Genomic DNA, 13474 nt, shown 5'->3' on the forward strand with positions numbered 1-13474 from the left:
CTACACATTACACCTACAGGAGCTTGTATGACATCCCATTCCAAATTCTTAGGCATTAATATGAAGTTGGGCCCCCATTTGCAGCCATAACAGCTTCCCCTCTTCTGGGAAGGCTTTCTATAAATGTTGTAAAGGCAGACTGCATGGCTAGGTGCTTGATTGTATACCCCTGTGGCAATGGGACTGAATTAAACACCTAAATGCAATGATTGAGAGGACTGTCCCAATACTTTGGTCTATATAGTGTATATTCAGTTTATTATCATGTACTTCAAGAAGTTAAATCCTCACATAAAAAACAAACAAACCAGGAATGTTAAACAATTCAGCAAAAAGTACTGAAAATGTGTGTGTTGATTTCCTGTTCCAGGGTAGGAAGTCAAACTAAAACACCCACATGCTCTCCAATGTCATGCTTCAAAATTGAGGAGTGGTGTACTCATGAGTGAAAAGTACCGACCATATGGCGGGGGGAAAAAACTGAGAGGTGATTCGAGGAGTCCCTTCTGACATTTGACACTTTTGTGGAAAACTTTTTTACAGCCATCTTTCGAGCCTGCAGGGGATGTTTGCCACTGAACGATCAGATGGGCATTAACATAGATACGGGCTGAATGATAAGCAGTTCACTTGTTAGAAGCGATGGAGTCTGCGTGTGTGTCCCAGCTGGATGTCCGCCTCCACAATGCTCTGACCTTCGAGGAGTGTGGCGTCGACTCTGCCTCCTCGTATGGCTACACCTTCATCTTTGTCCAAGAATGACAAAGTGTTCAAAGTTATAAAGCCTGAGCAGCATTTTCTCACATTTATTGCGACCTTAAAAATGTGTATCCGACTGACGTGTGCAGCATCAAAAGCACGTTGCACAGTTTGCATCACGCTGTGTTATTTCTACAGACGAGTGGAGATAATGTCAACGTGTGCAGGAGGTGACTCTCCGTACAGGAACACAGATTTTAAAAGTCATGTACGGTCGATGCTCCATGGAGAAGAAGAGAGGGTAAATGGATGAAAGAAAAACAGAAAGAGAGACTACCAGAAATGAGTCCTTTTCTTACTGAATCCATCAAAAATTCAACCTGCATCACAATCTTTTCCCAAAACACAAATCAACAAGCCTTCCTTTTTGCCACCTCACCCCTTGCAGACAGCCTCTACTTTATTTTTCTCCCACAGAATAACACCCAGTACAACACAAATTGTATGAAATACAGGGGTAATCACTGACATTGAAGCCATTCTCACTATATTATTTTAACAATAAAGATCAACACAGAAATGGAAAGATTTATATATTCATATTTTTGAAAGCACCTTTGAAAACATCACTTGGGCCAGGAGGCTTAAATGTTAATTTAGCTCCTTTCGGCCCAACATAAAAACATTTCGAGGAAAAAGTCATTTACTTTCTCGCAGGGTGTTGGATAAAAAGATCGATATGGACTATTTCCGGACCTTTTCTTGGCTGGGAACAGTGACTTCCTGCAGTCTCTGGTGGTTGCCCAGCAACCTCGCAGCAATTGGTGCATATCCCACTGTAACACCTCAACTTGTCCTTTACACACTTTGGTTTCCAAACAGATAGAACAAACATGATATAACGTGGTTCTTATCGTTCTGTAGTGTAGAACAGGCTAGCTATTATCCTGTTCACCGGTCTTGATGCCAAGCTAATGGGTAGCTGGCTGTAGCTGTGGCATATTTACCATACATTGCATTAATAGAAGCATGAATGCAAATCTATCTTCTCAAATAACCATTTTGCAATAGAACAAAAAGAAGATCTCTTCAAAAAGCCTCCTCCATTTTCCCCCTAGTTACTTTACATCTGAAAAACGTTGATTTGGAGTTTAAATATCTAAATTGGTACATAATCTTAAAGAATATTATGAAATTAATATTAAAATGATATATTTGAAACTAAATATAGAACATTGCATATCTACAGCATGATTGGGTGCTTGAATGACTCACACCGCCATCTATTATCCATTTTCTGCTTCATCCATCATACCAATATAAGCCCACAATGGCAGCTCTAACAGCGTCCAGCTCTAATGATCATCCTGGATTCATCTGAGCAGAGCAATGTCTTGAACTTCAACCATCTCCATTAGGATTAATGTTCATCTGTAAGTAGGAGAAATCCAGAAATAGCAACATTTCCAAGAACTGTGACCTCTAGACAGGATTTCATTAGTCCTGGTCTATTGTGGACCCTCAGAAAGGCAGCCATCTGTCACTTCCTGTCGCCTAACCATGCAGACAGGCAGATAGCAGTGTTTCTGCCTCAGGGGCCGCAGCGGGCAGAGGATGGGCAAAACTGCACCCAAAGCCCATTTGGATCTGACATACTTCTTTTACTTATTTTTCATTTAATAGTAAGTGAGAGGAAAACATGACAAAAGGTTGAATAGTGTGTGTTTTGTTAGGAGTATGAAAATGTCTTAAAAACATTAAGTTTAATCTCATAAAAAAATGTATATATGTTCTTATTTCTTATTAGCATTACAGAAATATAATGTATTCAAGGAATATACCTTTCCCTATGGGTTTCTATTTAGGTCGTGTTCACATTAAGATCACATGGTTCTAAATGTCCTATCACAAGTCCCGTAGTTCGGGAGTAAACGCTCATTCACGGCCAGCGCATTTCAGCGATTTATTCAAGTTAAATCCTTTGCATTCCACAATAATCTGTCGACAGCTTGTGCCTGGCATAGCATCGTTGGTATTTATACTTCTTTCTTGAGATTGTCTGTAGAGTTTTATAATTATTTGGGCGATAATGTTGGGTTTTGTAGAGTATGGTCTCAATGTACTACGGTTTGTGAATGCTACGTCTTGCGTGTGTGCACGACGGTGAAAGACGGTACAATAACCAGAATGTTAACATGTTGTTTACTATAAGTATGTTTATGTTAGTTAAAATAAGTACCAACGAAATGCAACAGTATTAATGCAAATTAGCCTTTATTCATGTGAAGGTAAATAGGCGCGGTGCTAATTTGTCCTTGTTTGTTGCAGTTTCACCTTTTCTCTGTAACGTCAATAAACCTGTGGAACGAAGAATCAACCCTCAGAGTCTTGGTGTTGGGAAAAAGTTTAGCTGGCCTTCAGGATATTACGGTTAGGCATATCGAGGACGGAACAGTGTGTTTGTTAAAGAGGAGCTGAATATTCTGAAGGCGCAATATCTCGCTTATTACTTCTGTAGCTGTAGTGCTTTTCTATTTTTCCAACGGGTTAGGGGAGGGTTTTATTGAGCAAAACAAGGCTTCACATGTGGTTTGGATGTGCAGCAGATTAAACAGTGAACAAAAACAGGACATTGTGCTACACGCAAGCATCTGCTTTTGAACAGTGGGTGCATGGTATTTGTCCTTTTATTCAAATCAAAACCATCTTATGGCCTCTACGAACAAACGACTAAGTAAATGTCAATGCTGAGTGTTTTTCTTCAGGATCGAATGTCATTCACACACACCATGCCCGTCTCTTGTGCAAGAGTTGTTTTGAGAGTATAAAGCAATAAGCGAACACACGTAGCAGGGCTTTCAAACACATTGCTGTGCCGACTCGATGAATAAAAGCCTGATTCCTATTCTGAAGAGCAAGGTCAGAGCCTCACCAGCCTGACAGTCAACAGGTGCAGCGTGCTAGTTAGGGCTGGGCATTCGATTACATTTTCTTAATCGATCGTCGGTAGAATTAACGATATATTTTCGATTAATCATTAATATTGTTTTAATTCAAATTCATTATTTAACTTTTTATATATTAAAAATGCAATGAAAATACCAAAATACAGCGTGTTTTCCTCTATGAGATCTTTATTACAAGAACAACAACTCTTGTGGCAGTTAAACTGGACGTTCAATGGTTAAATTTGAAGATATGCGCTGCGGTGCTCTAAGGCAGTGGTTCTTAAACTTTTTGTCTGACGACCCCACAAAAAAAACTGGAGAGGTTTGGTGACCCCACTTTCCCAAAAGTGTGTAAGTGTGACGTCACGTTTCCGTAGCAACCGATTTTTTGTTCCAATCCAAACAAATTAACAATGTATGACGATTATTTTATGGAAAAGGAACGATTTTGTGTGAATTAATTTACGAGTTTGCGTCTCCAATGATTTGAGTGATAGTCATACATTTTGAAAGAAACAGCAATGCCATCTGCAGTTTGGTTGTTTGGGGGCGGGCTGTAAATCGCGTTGCCAGGACAACGTTATGCATTGCAAACCCATGGTAACGACTGTCAATCAAGCAAAAACAAATAGGCAATGTGTAAGAAAAGGCCTGGGCGGCAACAATTTATTAACGCAAACAAGAACTGGAACAAACAAAGCAATGAAACAAATGTCCAAATCAAACGGGAGTCAAGAGTCAACAGAGAGTGTGTATGATTGGAACGATCTCACTTCCTCTTATACGGACGCCATGTCAATGAGAAGGATGGGCCTGCTTCCGCGAGCATAGCAGGTCAATTCGGGGATCGATGCTGCTCACAGCAACACGAAGATTCTCCTCCATGCTGTTGAGACGACATCTGTATTTGTTCTTTATGTAGGCCAGGGACGAAAATGTCTTTTCGCACAGATAGGTTGATCCAAACGGCGTGAGGATGTCCATGGCAGCCTTGGACAACCCGGGGTATTCCTGCACAACTGACAGCCAGAATTCATCTAGAGTTTTTGAGGCAAACGACGCCTGCAATGTGCGGTCGCTGGACAGCTCAATCAGCGCATCCTCGAGCTCAGATGGCAGGTTGTTTGAGGAGCAGTTGGTGAATGGTTGTCGTACCCAGTCAAAAGGCTCTACATTCTCCGTGAGGAAATACTTATTGAATTTGTCGAGGAGACTACGAAGATGACAGGTTATTGACTCTTTCAATGAATTGGCATTCATGTCACTCTCCAAAAAGTCGTGCAGCTCCGAGAACATTTCAAAGTCCCCACTCTCTGCACGGGCTGCCCAACGCTGCAATTTTTTTGTGAAAGCATTCACTTTGTCTGAGAGGGTCAGGATGTTTGTGCTGGGGCCTTGTAGTGACAGGTTGAGACTATTTAATTTGTCAAATATGCACGCCAGGTATGCAAGACGTGATAACCATCTCGAGTCAGTGAGATGGTCTGCAAGAGGGGAATGCACGTCTGAGAGGAAGGTGCGCACCTCGCTTCGCAACTCGAACAGGCGTGTAAGAACTTTGCCCCGTGAAAGCCACCTTACCTCTGAATGAAAAAGAAGGGATTCATGTGCAGACCCCATTTCCTGGCAGAGAAGGGCGAAGAGTCGTGAATTTAAAGGGCGCGATTTGATCGAATTCACTATTTGGATTGCTGTTTGAAGAACATTGTTAAGCTCGGGTTCAAGTGTCTTGGATGCCAGGGCCTCCCTATGGATAATGCAGTGTGTGAACTTGACATGTGGTGCAACGCTAAGGACCTTGGCTTTCAGCCCTTTGTGTTTTCCCATCATAGCCCCGGCACCGTCAGTGCATATGCTTATGCATTTATCCCAATCCAGGCCTGTCTCCTCCATCCAACCATTAAGACAGTTAAAAATGTCTCCACCAGTACATCTTCCTTCCATCGGAGAGCAGCACAGCATGTCCTCATGCAGTTTCCCGTCATGACTGTAGCGAATGAAAACCATTAAATGGGCTACATTAGTCAAGTCAGTAGACTCGTCTAACTGCAAAGAAAACCGGCTGTTTTTCACTCTCTCGATGAGCTGGCATTTCATATCATTAGCGATGTCGTTAATGCGTTTGGACATGGTATCATTGGAGAGGGGAATCTGTTTAAGCACACTTGCGATCTTTTCACCATGCATTGCTGTGGTCATCGCAATTGCTGCAGGAAGGATGAGGCTTTCAGCAATTGTGTGTGGCTTTTGTGCTTTGGCTACAAGGTGGGCCACTTTGTATGACGCTGCCAAGGCTTTGGTGGGCACAGTAGCTTGGCTATGCACAACGGTCTTTTGCCCATGCAGCGCAGCTTCTTTTCGTAAAAAAAATGTCATGGGTTTCTGAGCATCATCTGGATGTCGGCTTTCGAGATGTCGTCTCATTTTTGTGGGCTTTAAACTTTCATGTGCCAGAACATCGCCGCAAATAACACACTGTGGGTGGTCGAGCTCATGTTTTACCTGGCACGTGAATCCATATTTAAGAAATTCTTTCAGGTATCGGCGACGCCTCGTTGGTGGGTCTTTTTTATTCTCACCACCGGCCAAACTTGTCCCATCTGAGGATCGCGGAGGAGTAGGTGCACAACTGGAGGTAGATGGCACTTCTGAGCTCAAATCATTGTTTTTTAGCAGCCACCTGTCCATTTTTGATGAAAGTTATAACTAGGCTAGTGGCTAAAAAAGTGGCTAGTATCACAAACGTGGCTAGTAACGTGGCGAGTTAACTATGACGTATTGTAAAAAAACCGGGAAGAAATTGAGTTTGAACAGTGGGCGCAGATTGTTACATTGTTTCTATCATAGGACCAATAAACGATTCGAAACGCCATTTAAAGCTGGGCAACTTTTTTTTTTCTCTCTCTCTCTCCCTCTTAACAGCGTGTAGGAATGAGAAAAAGGCAGATTTTCATTGTATTGACATTTTATTTTTCGTTGTTTCACCAGGTGTTATAACAGCTAATTTCCGACTGAAGTAACAAATAATTTTGCGACCCCACGGAAGTTTTTGCCGACCCCGTTTGGGGTCGCGACCCCTAGTTTAAGAATCACTGCTCTAAGGCAGCGGAGCCTGCAGCTACGAGTCGGCGCTCTTAAACACAATTGACCCTCGTTTGTTCCAGAATAATAATAAAAAACAAAACAAAAAACAATCATGTTAATCAATAACTTAACCAAAAACATAATAATACTTAGGTCTGGTCTTACGTCTGGTTTTGTCAAAATGTAACTCAAAACTATCCAAAAGGCACCGAGTCGAGAAAGAGGGTGAGAGAGATTAGGCGACCTAACAATTAATTAGGCTACTTCACAAAGCCTCATAAAAAATAACCAGTAACTCACATACAACTTCAGCACCAGTCTACTGATGTTTGTTGATAAAGATAAGCATGTCAACATGCTCTGGGGCCAGACGTGACCGCAGCCTGGTGACCGTCAGTCCAGCCGCCGAAAACACCCGCTCTGAGGGGACTGACGTTGCCGGGCTGCACAGGTACCTCCGCGCTAACCTGGCCAGCCTGGGGAACCTTATTCCATTCACTTTCCACTAGTCTGTAGGGGTGCAATCCAGGGGTGAGGAAGTCTCCCTCACAAAGTTCCGAAGTTCTGCTTCGATGTAGTTTTATCGATAAAAAGTTAACGTGATCGACGAAATTCTTAACGATCAATTATCGATCGTCGATTAATCATACCCATAGTGCTTGTATCTGATTTATTTATTTTTACATTTCAGGTATTAACTAGTATGGTCTTGGTCTGAATAAGCAGCTCGATATCCTCAAGGATACTTTATCGGAACACATAGATGTTCATAAAAACACGACCGTGTGACCCTTGTAACCAGGGTGCGATTTGTAGGGGGGGATGGTGAGGATTTCCCCCCCTCTGGTTTTCCTATCCCTACCTCTGCTAAATTATTTTTATCTCCGGTGGGGACAAGGATTTCCCCCCCTTGATAGCGATGAATGCAACTTAACTGCTAGCCTACTTAAACTCTTGAAATCTAACGATCTTCAGTGTCTTTACATCAGAGTAGGCTATTCAGCAGCCTTCTGGCAGACCGTGCATATTTCTGAACGTCATCGAACACAAAAACATTGTAACATTTTTGTGCGGGAACTTCGCAGGAAAAACAGCGCTGATGCAAACATGAAACGCGTTCAGAGCAGCATATCATCTTACTTTACAGGACCCATTTGCAGAATTGTGGATAGAAGAGGGCCGAAATGCTGCAGACAATGCCCCGATAGGAAAAACGAAAAAGCCACCACAAATTTGTCACCAGAGCCGACTGTTTACTTTGTCTAGTTTTCCAGACCTGTCCCTGAGTGTTGACAGCACGTTGTGCTATTTAGTGAATTATTTTGAGTGTTTGATTTAAGTTAATTGGAGGGTCTTTTCATGGAGAGCATTGATGCTGTTCTATGGTGCTTTCTGCCTGTTAGTGCGTACGCATGTTTTTGTGACGTTGAATAGAAATCCATGTATGGGTTATTAAAAGTGTTGCCATGTTGTGATGGGGACTAATCCACGGACCCGAAAAAAGGGCCTGTCTACTTTTAGCGTTTTTTTCTCCCTAGTTATGCAAGTTAAAAGTCCAATGTTCTTGTCTATGAATAAATAAAAAAAAACATCCCCCCCTCTGTTTTTTTGTCAAATCGCACCCTGCTTGTAACACAGCTCTGTCACCTCTTGGTCAGCCTCGAACATATGACCTTATCACCACTACAATTCAATTGTATTATTTGTTGTGCCTTACATGAACACTTTGGATGCATGAATGTAGGATGGAATCTCAGAGTTGCATTCCCATTAGACTCTCCCTCTCTCACGTTAAATGCAGTATGAGGAGGAGTTTCTCTGTATGACTGTTTGTGCTGGCAAGCTCAATGTACAAACATGTATAAGAGAGAAATGGCAATAACTACCAAATGATTGTGTGTGTGTGTGTGTGTGTGTATGTGTGTGTGTGTGTGTGTGTGTGTGTGTGTGTGTGTGTGTGTGTGTGTGTGTGTGTGTGTGTGTGTGTGTGTGTGTGTGTGTGTGTGTGTGTGTGTGTGTGTGTGTGTGTGTGTGTGTTAATGCTGAATGTCTCATAACGCAACACTGTCCAAAACCAAGAAGCATCTATTTTCATTATTATTGGAAACTGGTGGAATATTTTATAACGCTTCAGGAAGATTTTTTTTTTTTTTAAGAATTGAAACAAGTGACCATTATTATAGAGTATTATAATTCTTACCTCTATAAAAGTCAGGTTCCTCCCCATGCGTTGATGCATCTGTAAGAGTTAAAGGAAATCATGTCAACATATTGGACCATGGCACTGCAAATATACGACTGCTGATGTTTCCACTCAAATTACTTCCTGTGTTCCTGCTCATATGATTTAACAAGATCAGAACCAATCATACAACATCATGAGACTTTATTCAGAGAGGAGAAGGCCTTTTCACTGCTGAGGGTGTGAGGAATGACTGAAAACCTTGCATTGAAACTTTTTGGCCTTCACAATAAAACATAAAACTGAAAGCATTTGTGGTTGGACTTGAATGATTGTAAGTTTAAATGTGCAGTGTCAACGATGTCCAAAACAAAAAGGGAGAACATGATCATCTTAACTTGAACAATATTCCTGTATTTTTATTCTAGTTTAAACCCTACAATGGTCCCGCTGAGCTATAGAAAATACACACTGCACTTCAGTGTGTGCTAGACTGGTTTTGACCTCATCGCATGTCACATTAACCATCAAACCTTATTCTTGTTGGGGCTAAACAAAAATGTCAGAAAAATGTTCCCTCCCCAGGTTAACAACAGAGTCCATTGGTTGGCTGCTGTCGGTTTGGATGGAGTAGCCGTACAGTTCCACCCTGTGTTGGTGAGCTCTGTATACCGTGCGTTTTCTTGCCTATTCAGCTCATATATTTTGCACATTCTAGTTGTAGCTGCCAAAAGCTTTGGTGGGCTCTCACAAAATAAATCTCCTCAAAGTCTGTTTGAGAAAGATGTGGTGGGAACCTGAATAATACCCAATCCAAGCTTCCCCTTCTTTCAGTTCATGTGAAATCAAATCAGAAACAAGTGAGTATAGCCCAAGGAGTGGGAACACAGAGGGGGCTGTATTTTTAGCTCATTTTCAGGCCTGCTGTTTTCTGACAATGTAGCTTTGTTTCCAAAACGGCTGACTGCACAGCAGCATCACAAAGAGAGGAGAGTAAACCTGCAAAACTGAGAGGCACACGTCGTATACCCAGACCCCTCAGATATTCATAGCTTCTTCGTAAAATCTTTTGGCTTTAGCATGTGTATCAAATCTTAAGTGCATCTACAGTAGGGGTGGTGGTGGCAAAGTCCATAGGGGCTTGGCCTGGGAACAGGAAGGTCACCAGTTCAAGTCCCCGAAAGACCAAGTTGTTACCGTGGTGTCCCTGAGCAAGGCACCGTTCCCTACACTGCTCCCCGGGCGCCGTACATAATGGCAGCCCACTGCTCCTAACACTAGGATGGGTCAAATGCAGAGACCTACTGCATTTCGTTATCCTAGTACTTGTACTCTGTGCAATGACAATAAAGTTGAATCTAATCTAATCTAAAAAGTATATCTGAATGAAATGGTCTTCCCTGCCAGCGTCACTATATCTAGTTGTTTAAAGCTGGTAGTTAGCACCTTTTCTTTTGTTGCATCTTCTATCCTGAGAGGCCAGTTTTTTGATAGATAATTTTTGTAATACTTTTAATAACACTAATAATAATACCAATTACACTTTTCACAAATGGATTTGAAAGGGGTACCTGAAAAGATGAAGGACACGTGAGTAAAAAAAGAATCAAGCTAAAGTAGTAGAGTGTTTTTTGAGGGCTGCTTTCCAGAAATGTTTGTATGGAAAATGTTCAGAAAGCAGACTCCTCATACTGCTGAACAAACAACATCATCTAAGGCATTGAGCCCACATGTTTTATTTCAATTGTAGCTCCAAGCTGAGAAATTAAATGACTCATTGGGTCATACAAACATCCATTAGCTTTATCATGATTTTTAAATTAAAAAGGACTGAGTGTAAATAGATGCGTTGCTTTCATCCCAAGGCAGTGACTCAGTCTCTCCGTTAAGACATTATGGATATAAATGTAGCCATTCTCAGTTTAGCTGTTACTGACCTGCAGTGGAGAGACGGAGGACCAGGAGATGGAAGAGCAGGGTGAGGTGCAGCATGATGTTTAGGACCACCTGGTGGGGTTACAGCTAGAAGCTCAGCTGAGGGAACATCAGCAGGACTGCCTGGTTTTCCTTAAGGAGAAGAGAGAAATAGAAAGAGAGAGCCGTCAAATTAGAGAAAAACATATCTGTGAGTCTGAATGAGTGTGAATTTGAATAAATAGAAATAGTTGATTTCTGACCGGATTTTTATTTAGATTACTTAAGAGTTGTTATGTTGTCATTTAAAATGTAAAAATCAATAAAGAGAGTTTTAAAAAACTAACAAAAGAATAGTTGATTTCTTTATATATATATGATAACAGTCTGCAAAAAGAGTCTCTTTAACCAGTTGCAATTAACTATGATTTTACACTCGGGTTTAAAACAATTCAACTAAGAATAACTGTATTAATTACAAAGCACGATTTGGTTATTGGACTTCTTTTTCTTACAATATAAAACTCAAAAATAGAGTAAAAAGTCAGGAACCTGCATGAATGAGTCAGGAAAAGTGTTTTAACTTGTTAATGGGAACCATCACCATCTAAAACAGTAAGTGTGTGTATAGCCGCAACTAACTATTACTTTTATCTGTAATAAATGCAATTCTTTTTCCAACTTGATGGATAACAGAGCCTATAAAATGTCCAATTTGAAAATATCTCGGACAAGCCAATCCCTGCCTTCCTGTGATCCCTGGCAGACAGCGGCACAGCGTCTTCACTGTGTCTCTGCTTCCTGTCAGCCCCCGAGGCACAAGCTTCTTGATAGGTTGATGCCTGATGATTGACATCTCAACAGTCATGGCAGAAAAAAACCCCGAGCTCTGGTTTAGCAGAGCTGGCACCTAGCCGCTTACTCACCGCCCCCCCCCCGCCCCCCCAGACGTTAACACCACACCAGTAAACACCAGCACTGCACCAGCTCTCAGCATCTTGCCCAGTAACACAACATGAAGAGCAGCAGCTGTGTGAGTCAGGAGCGCTGGAGGAGACAAGGGGAAGGACGATTCCTCCACGGTGGAGGGGAAAATGGGATTTGAAAATAATGCAGTGACTTCGTATAATTGGTATTTAAAATAAGAGGAGATTAATCACGTGTTTAGAATAATGTACTTGATCAAAAATAGCACCGAGACCCATCAGAGAGGCAAAGATGCTAAGACTGAACAAAAGCATTTCAGTTATTGTGACAGCATTTTGAATTAAGTGGTATCCAACTAACCTCATTACTTATTTTAACTGATTTAAGCCAAAAAAAACATAGTCATAGAGAGAATCTTCAGGGAGAATATAGAAGTAATTCTATGTAGCAGCTTGCAGACAACAAAGTGTGTACATTTGCAGCATCGTTAACAAGTCTTTTGATATCAAAATGGCTTAAAGAGAAGAAAACAACCTAATTCACACCATGATTTCTCCTAGTGTCAGTCAAATCTGCTTTGAATGCCTTCTCGGTGCTCGACAACTGGTGCAGTCTTTCAGGGCAGACTGCCAAAGCTCCCAACCAAATCTAACACCTTTATATATTCATTTAGAGGCATCACAGTTTTGAGCATCCGTTCAATATCTTCCACTCATCGCCGGGTCGGGCCCGACAGGTGTGTGTTGATTAGAGTGTAATTGAACATGAGGCAGACACCATTGATTCTCTGTGCGCAGACTGAGGTGTCAGCTGGCCGAGACTCAGACGTGTGACAGCAGAATTGAGATCTCAGCGCTCACCGAAACAAAAACAAAAAAAATGGAGTCTTATTTTAGCAACATGGATTATGAGACAGAAGAGAGTCCATCTAATATGCAGGCTTTCAGAGACACAACACTGCACCTGTACTGTACGGCTGAACATCCACACACTGATACACACACACAGAAAAGAGGGATTGAGACACACTGTACGAGACTACACAACACGCACAATAAGTTGGACATAATGTCCAAACTGTACAGCTGCAGGAAAGCAAAACAAGAGATTTCCATCTTCACACTGGCCTGTATCCTAGCAACACCTTTCAAAAGGAGCAGTTTAGTGTGCTGCGGGGGGGGGGGGGACTTTTGTGACCACCAATGAAACTATGCAAACACTAATTATAATCTGGAACAAATCTGCTGTTGTAGAACGAAGCCCCCTTTAGGGCTCCCCGCTCAGCTGTGACATGTCCGGAAGTCAAACAAAGCCCTTATATATAACTTAAAGAAAACTCCCTCAGTGTTTCTGTCGCTCTGTGCACTTTACTCTACAGCTATAGTGCTACTATATCATTTCTGAAGATCATTAAACATTCATGAACTTAATAGATGCACTTAACAGATTGAAAAAAAGACCTGGAGTCTCATTACAGCGTCACAGTACATACTGAAGGAGCCATTCCCATCCATCCCATTAAGACGTGTCACTGAATTGATATAGTGTAAAAACCATCAGACCAGCGCCGCACAGAGAAGGCAGCATGCTCTTATAATCAGTATTAATGGGTCTCCTCCCTCCTGTCCTACCTGAGCAGGCTGGATGCACGTGGTGAGGCTCTCCCGTCATCACAGTGAATCACAGACGGAGCAGGCCATTCCCCCTCACCCATAAATCA

The 13474-nt window shown here is 41.9% G+C and overlaps 1 protein-coding gene across 2 annotated transcripts in view; it reads right to left on the minus strand.

Moving 5' to 3' along the window:
* The window catches only part of LOC134858106 (contactin-1a-like), a 66621-nt gene that overhangs the window by 25802 nt on the left and 27345 nt on the right, over positions 1–13474 (minus strand). For both annotated transcript variants that reach the window (XM_063873993.1, XM_063874004.1), the window contains exons 2-3: positions 10851–10980; positions 8932–8970 (exon numbers count right to left, since the gene is read on the minus strand). In XM_063873993.1, coding sequence (XP_063730063.1) covers positions 8932–8970; positions 10851–10905 — 94 coding nt within the window. In that variant the 5' untranslated portion in view covers positions 10906–10980. The remainder of the gene's footprint in view (positions 1–8931; positions 8971–10850; positions 10981–13474) is intronic.

The sequence above is a fragment of the Eleginops maclovinus genome, chromosome 2 (assembly GCF_036324505.1).
Source record: "Eleginops maclovinus isolate JMC-PN-2008 ecotype Puerto Natales chromosome 2, JC_Emac_rtc_rv5, whole genome shotgun sequence".
Classification (NCBI taxonomy): domain Eukaryota; kingdom Metazoa; phylum Chordata; class Actinopteri; order Perciformes; family Eleginopidae; genus Eleginops; species Eleginops maclovinus.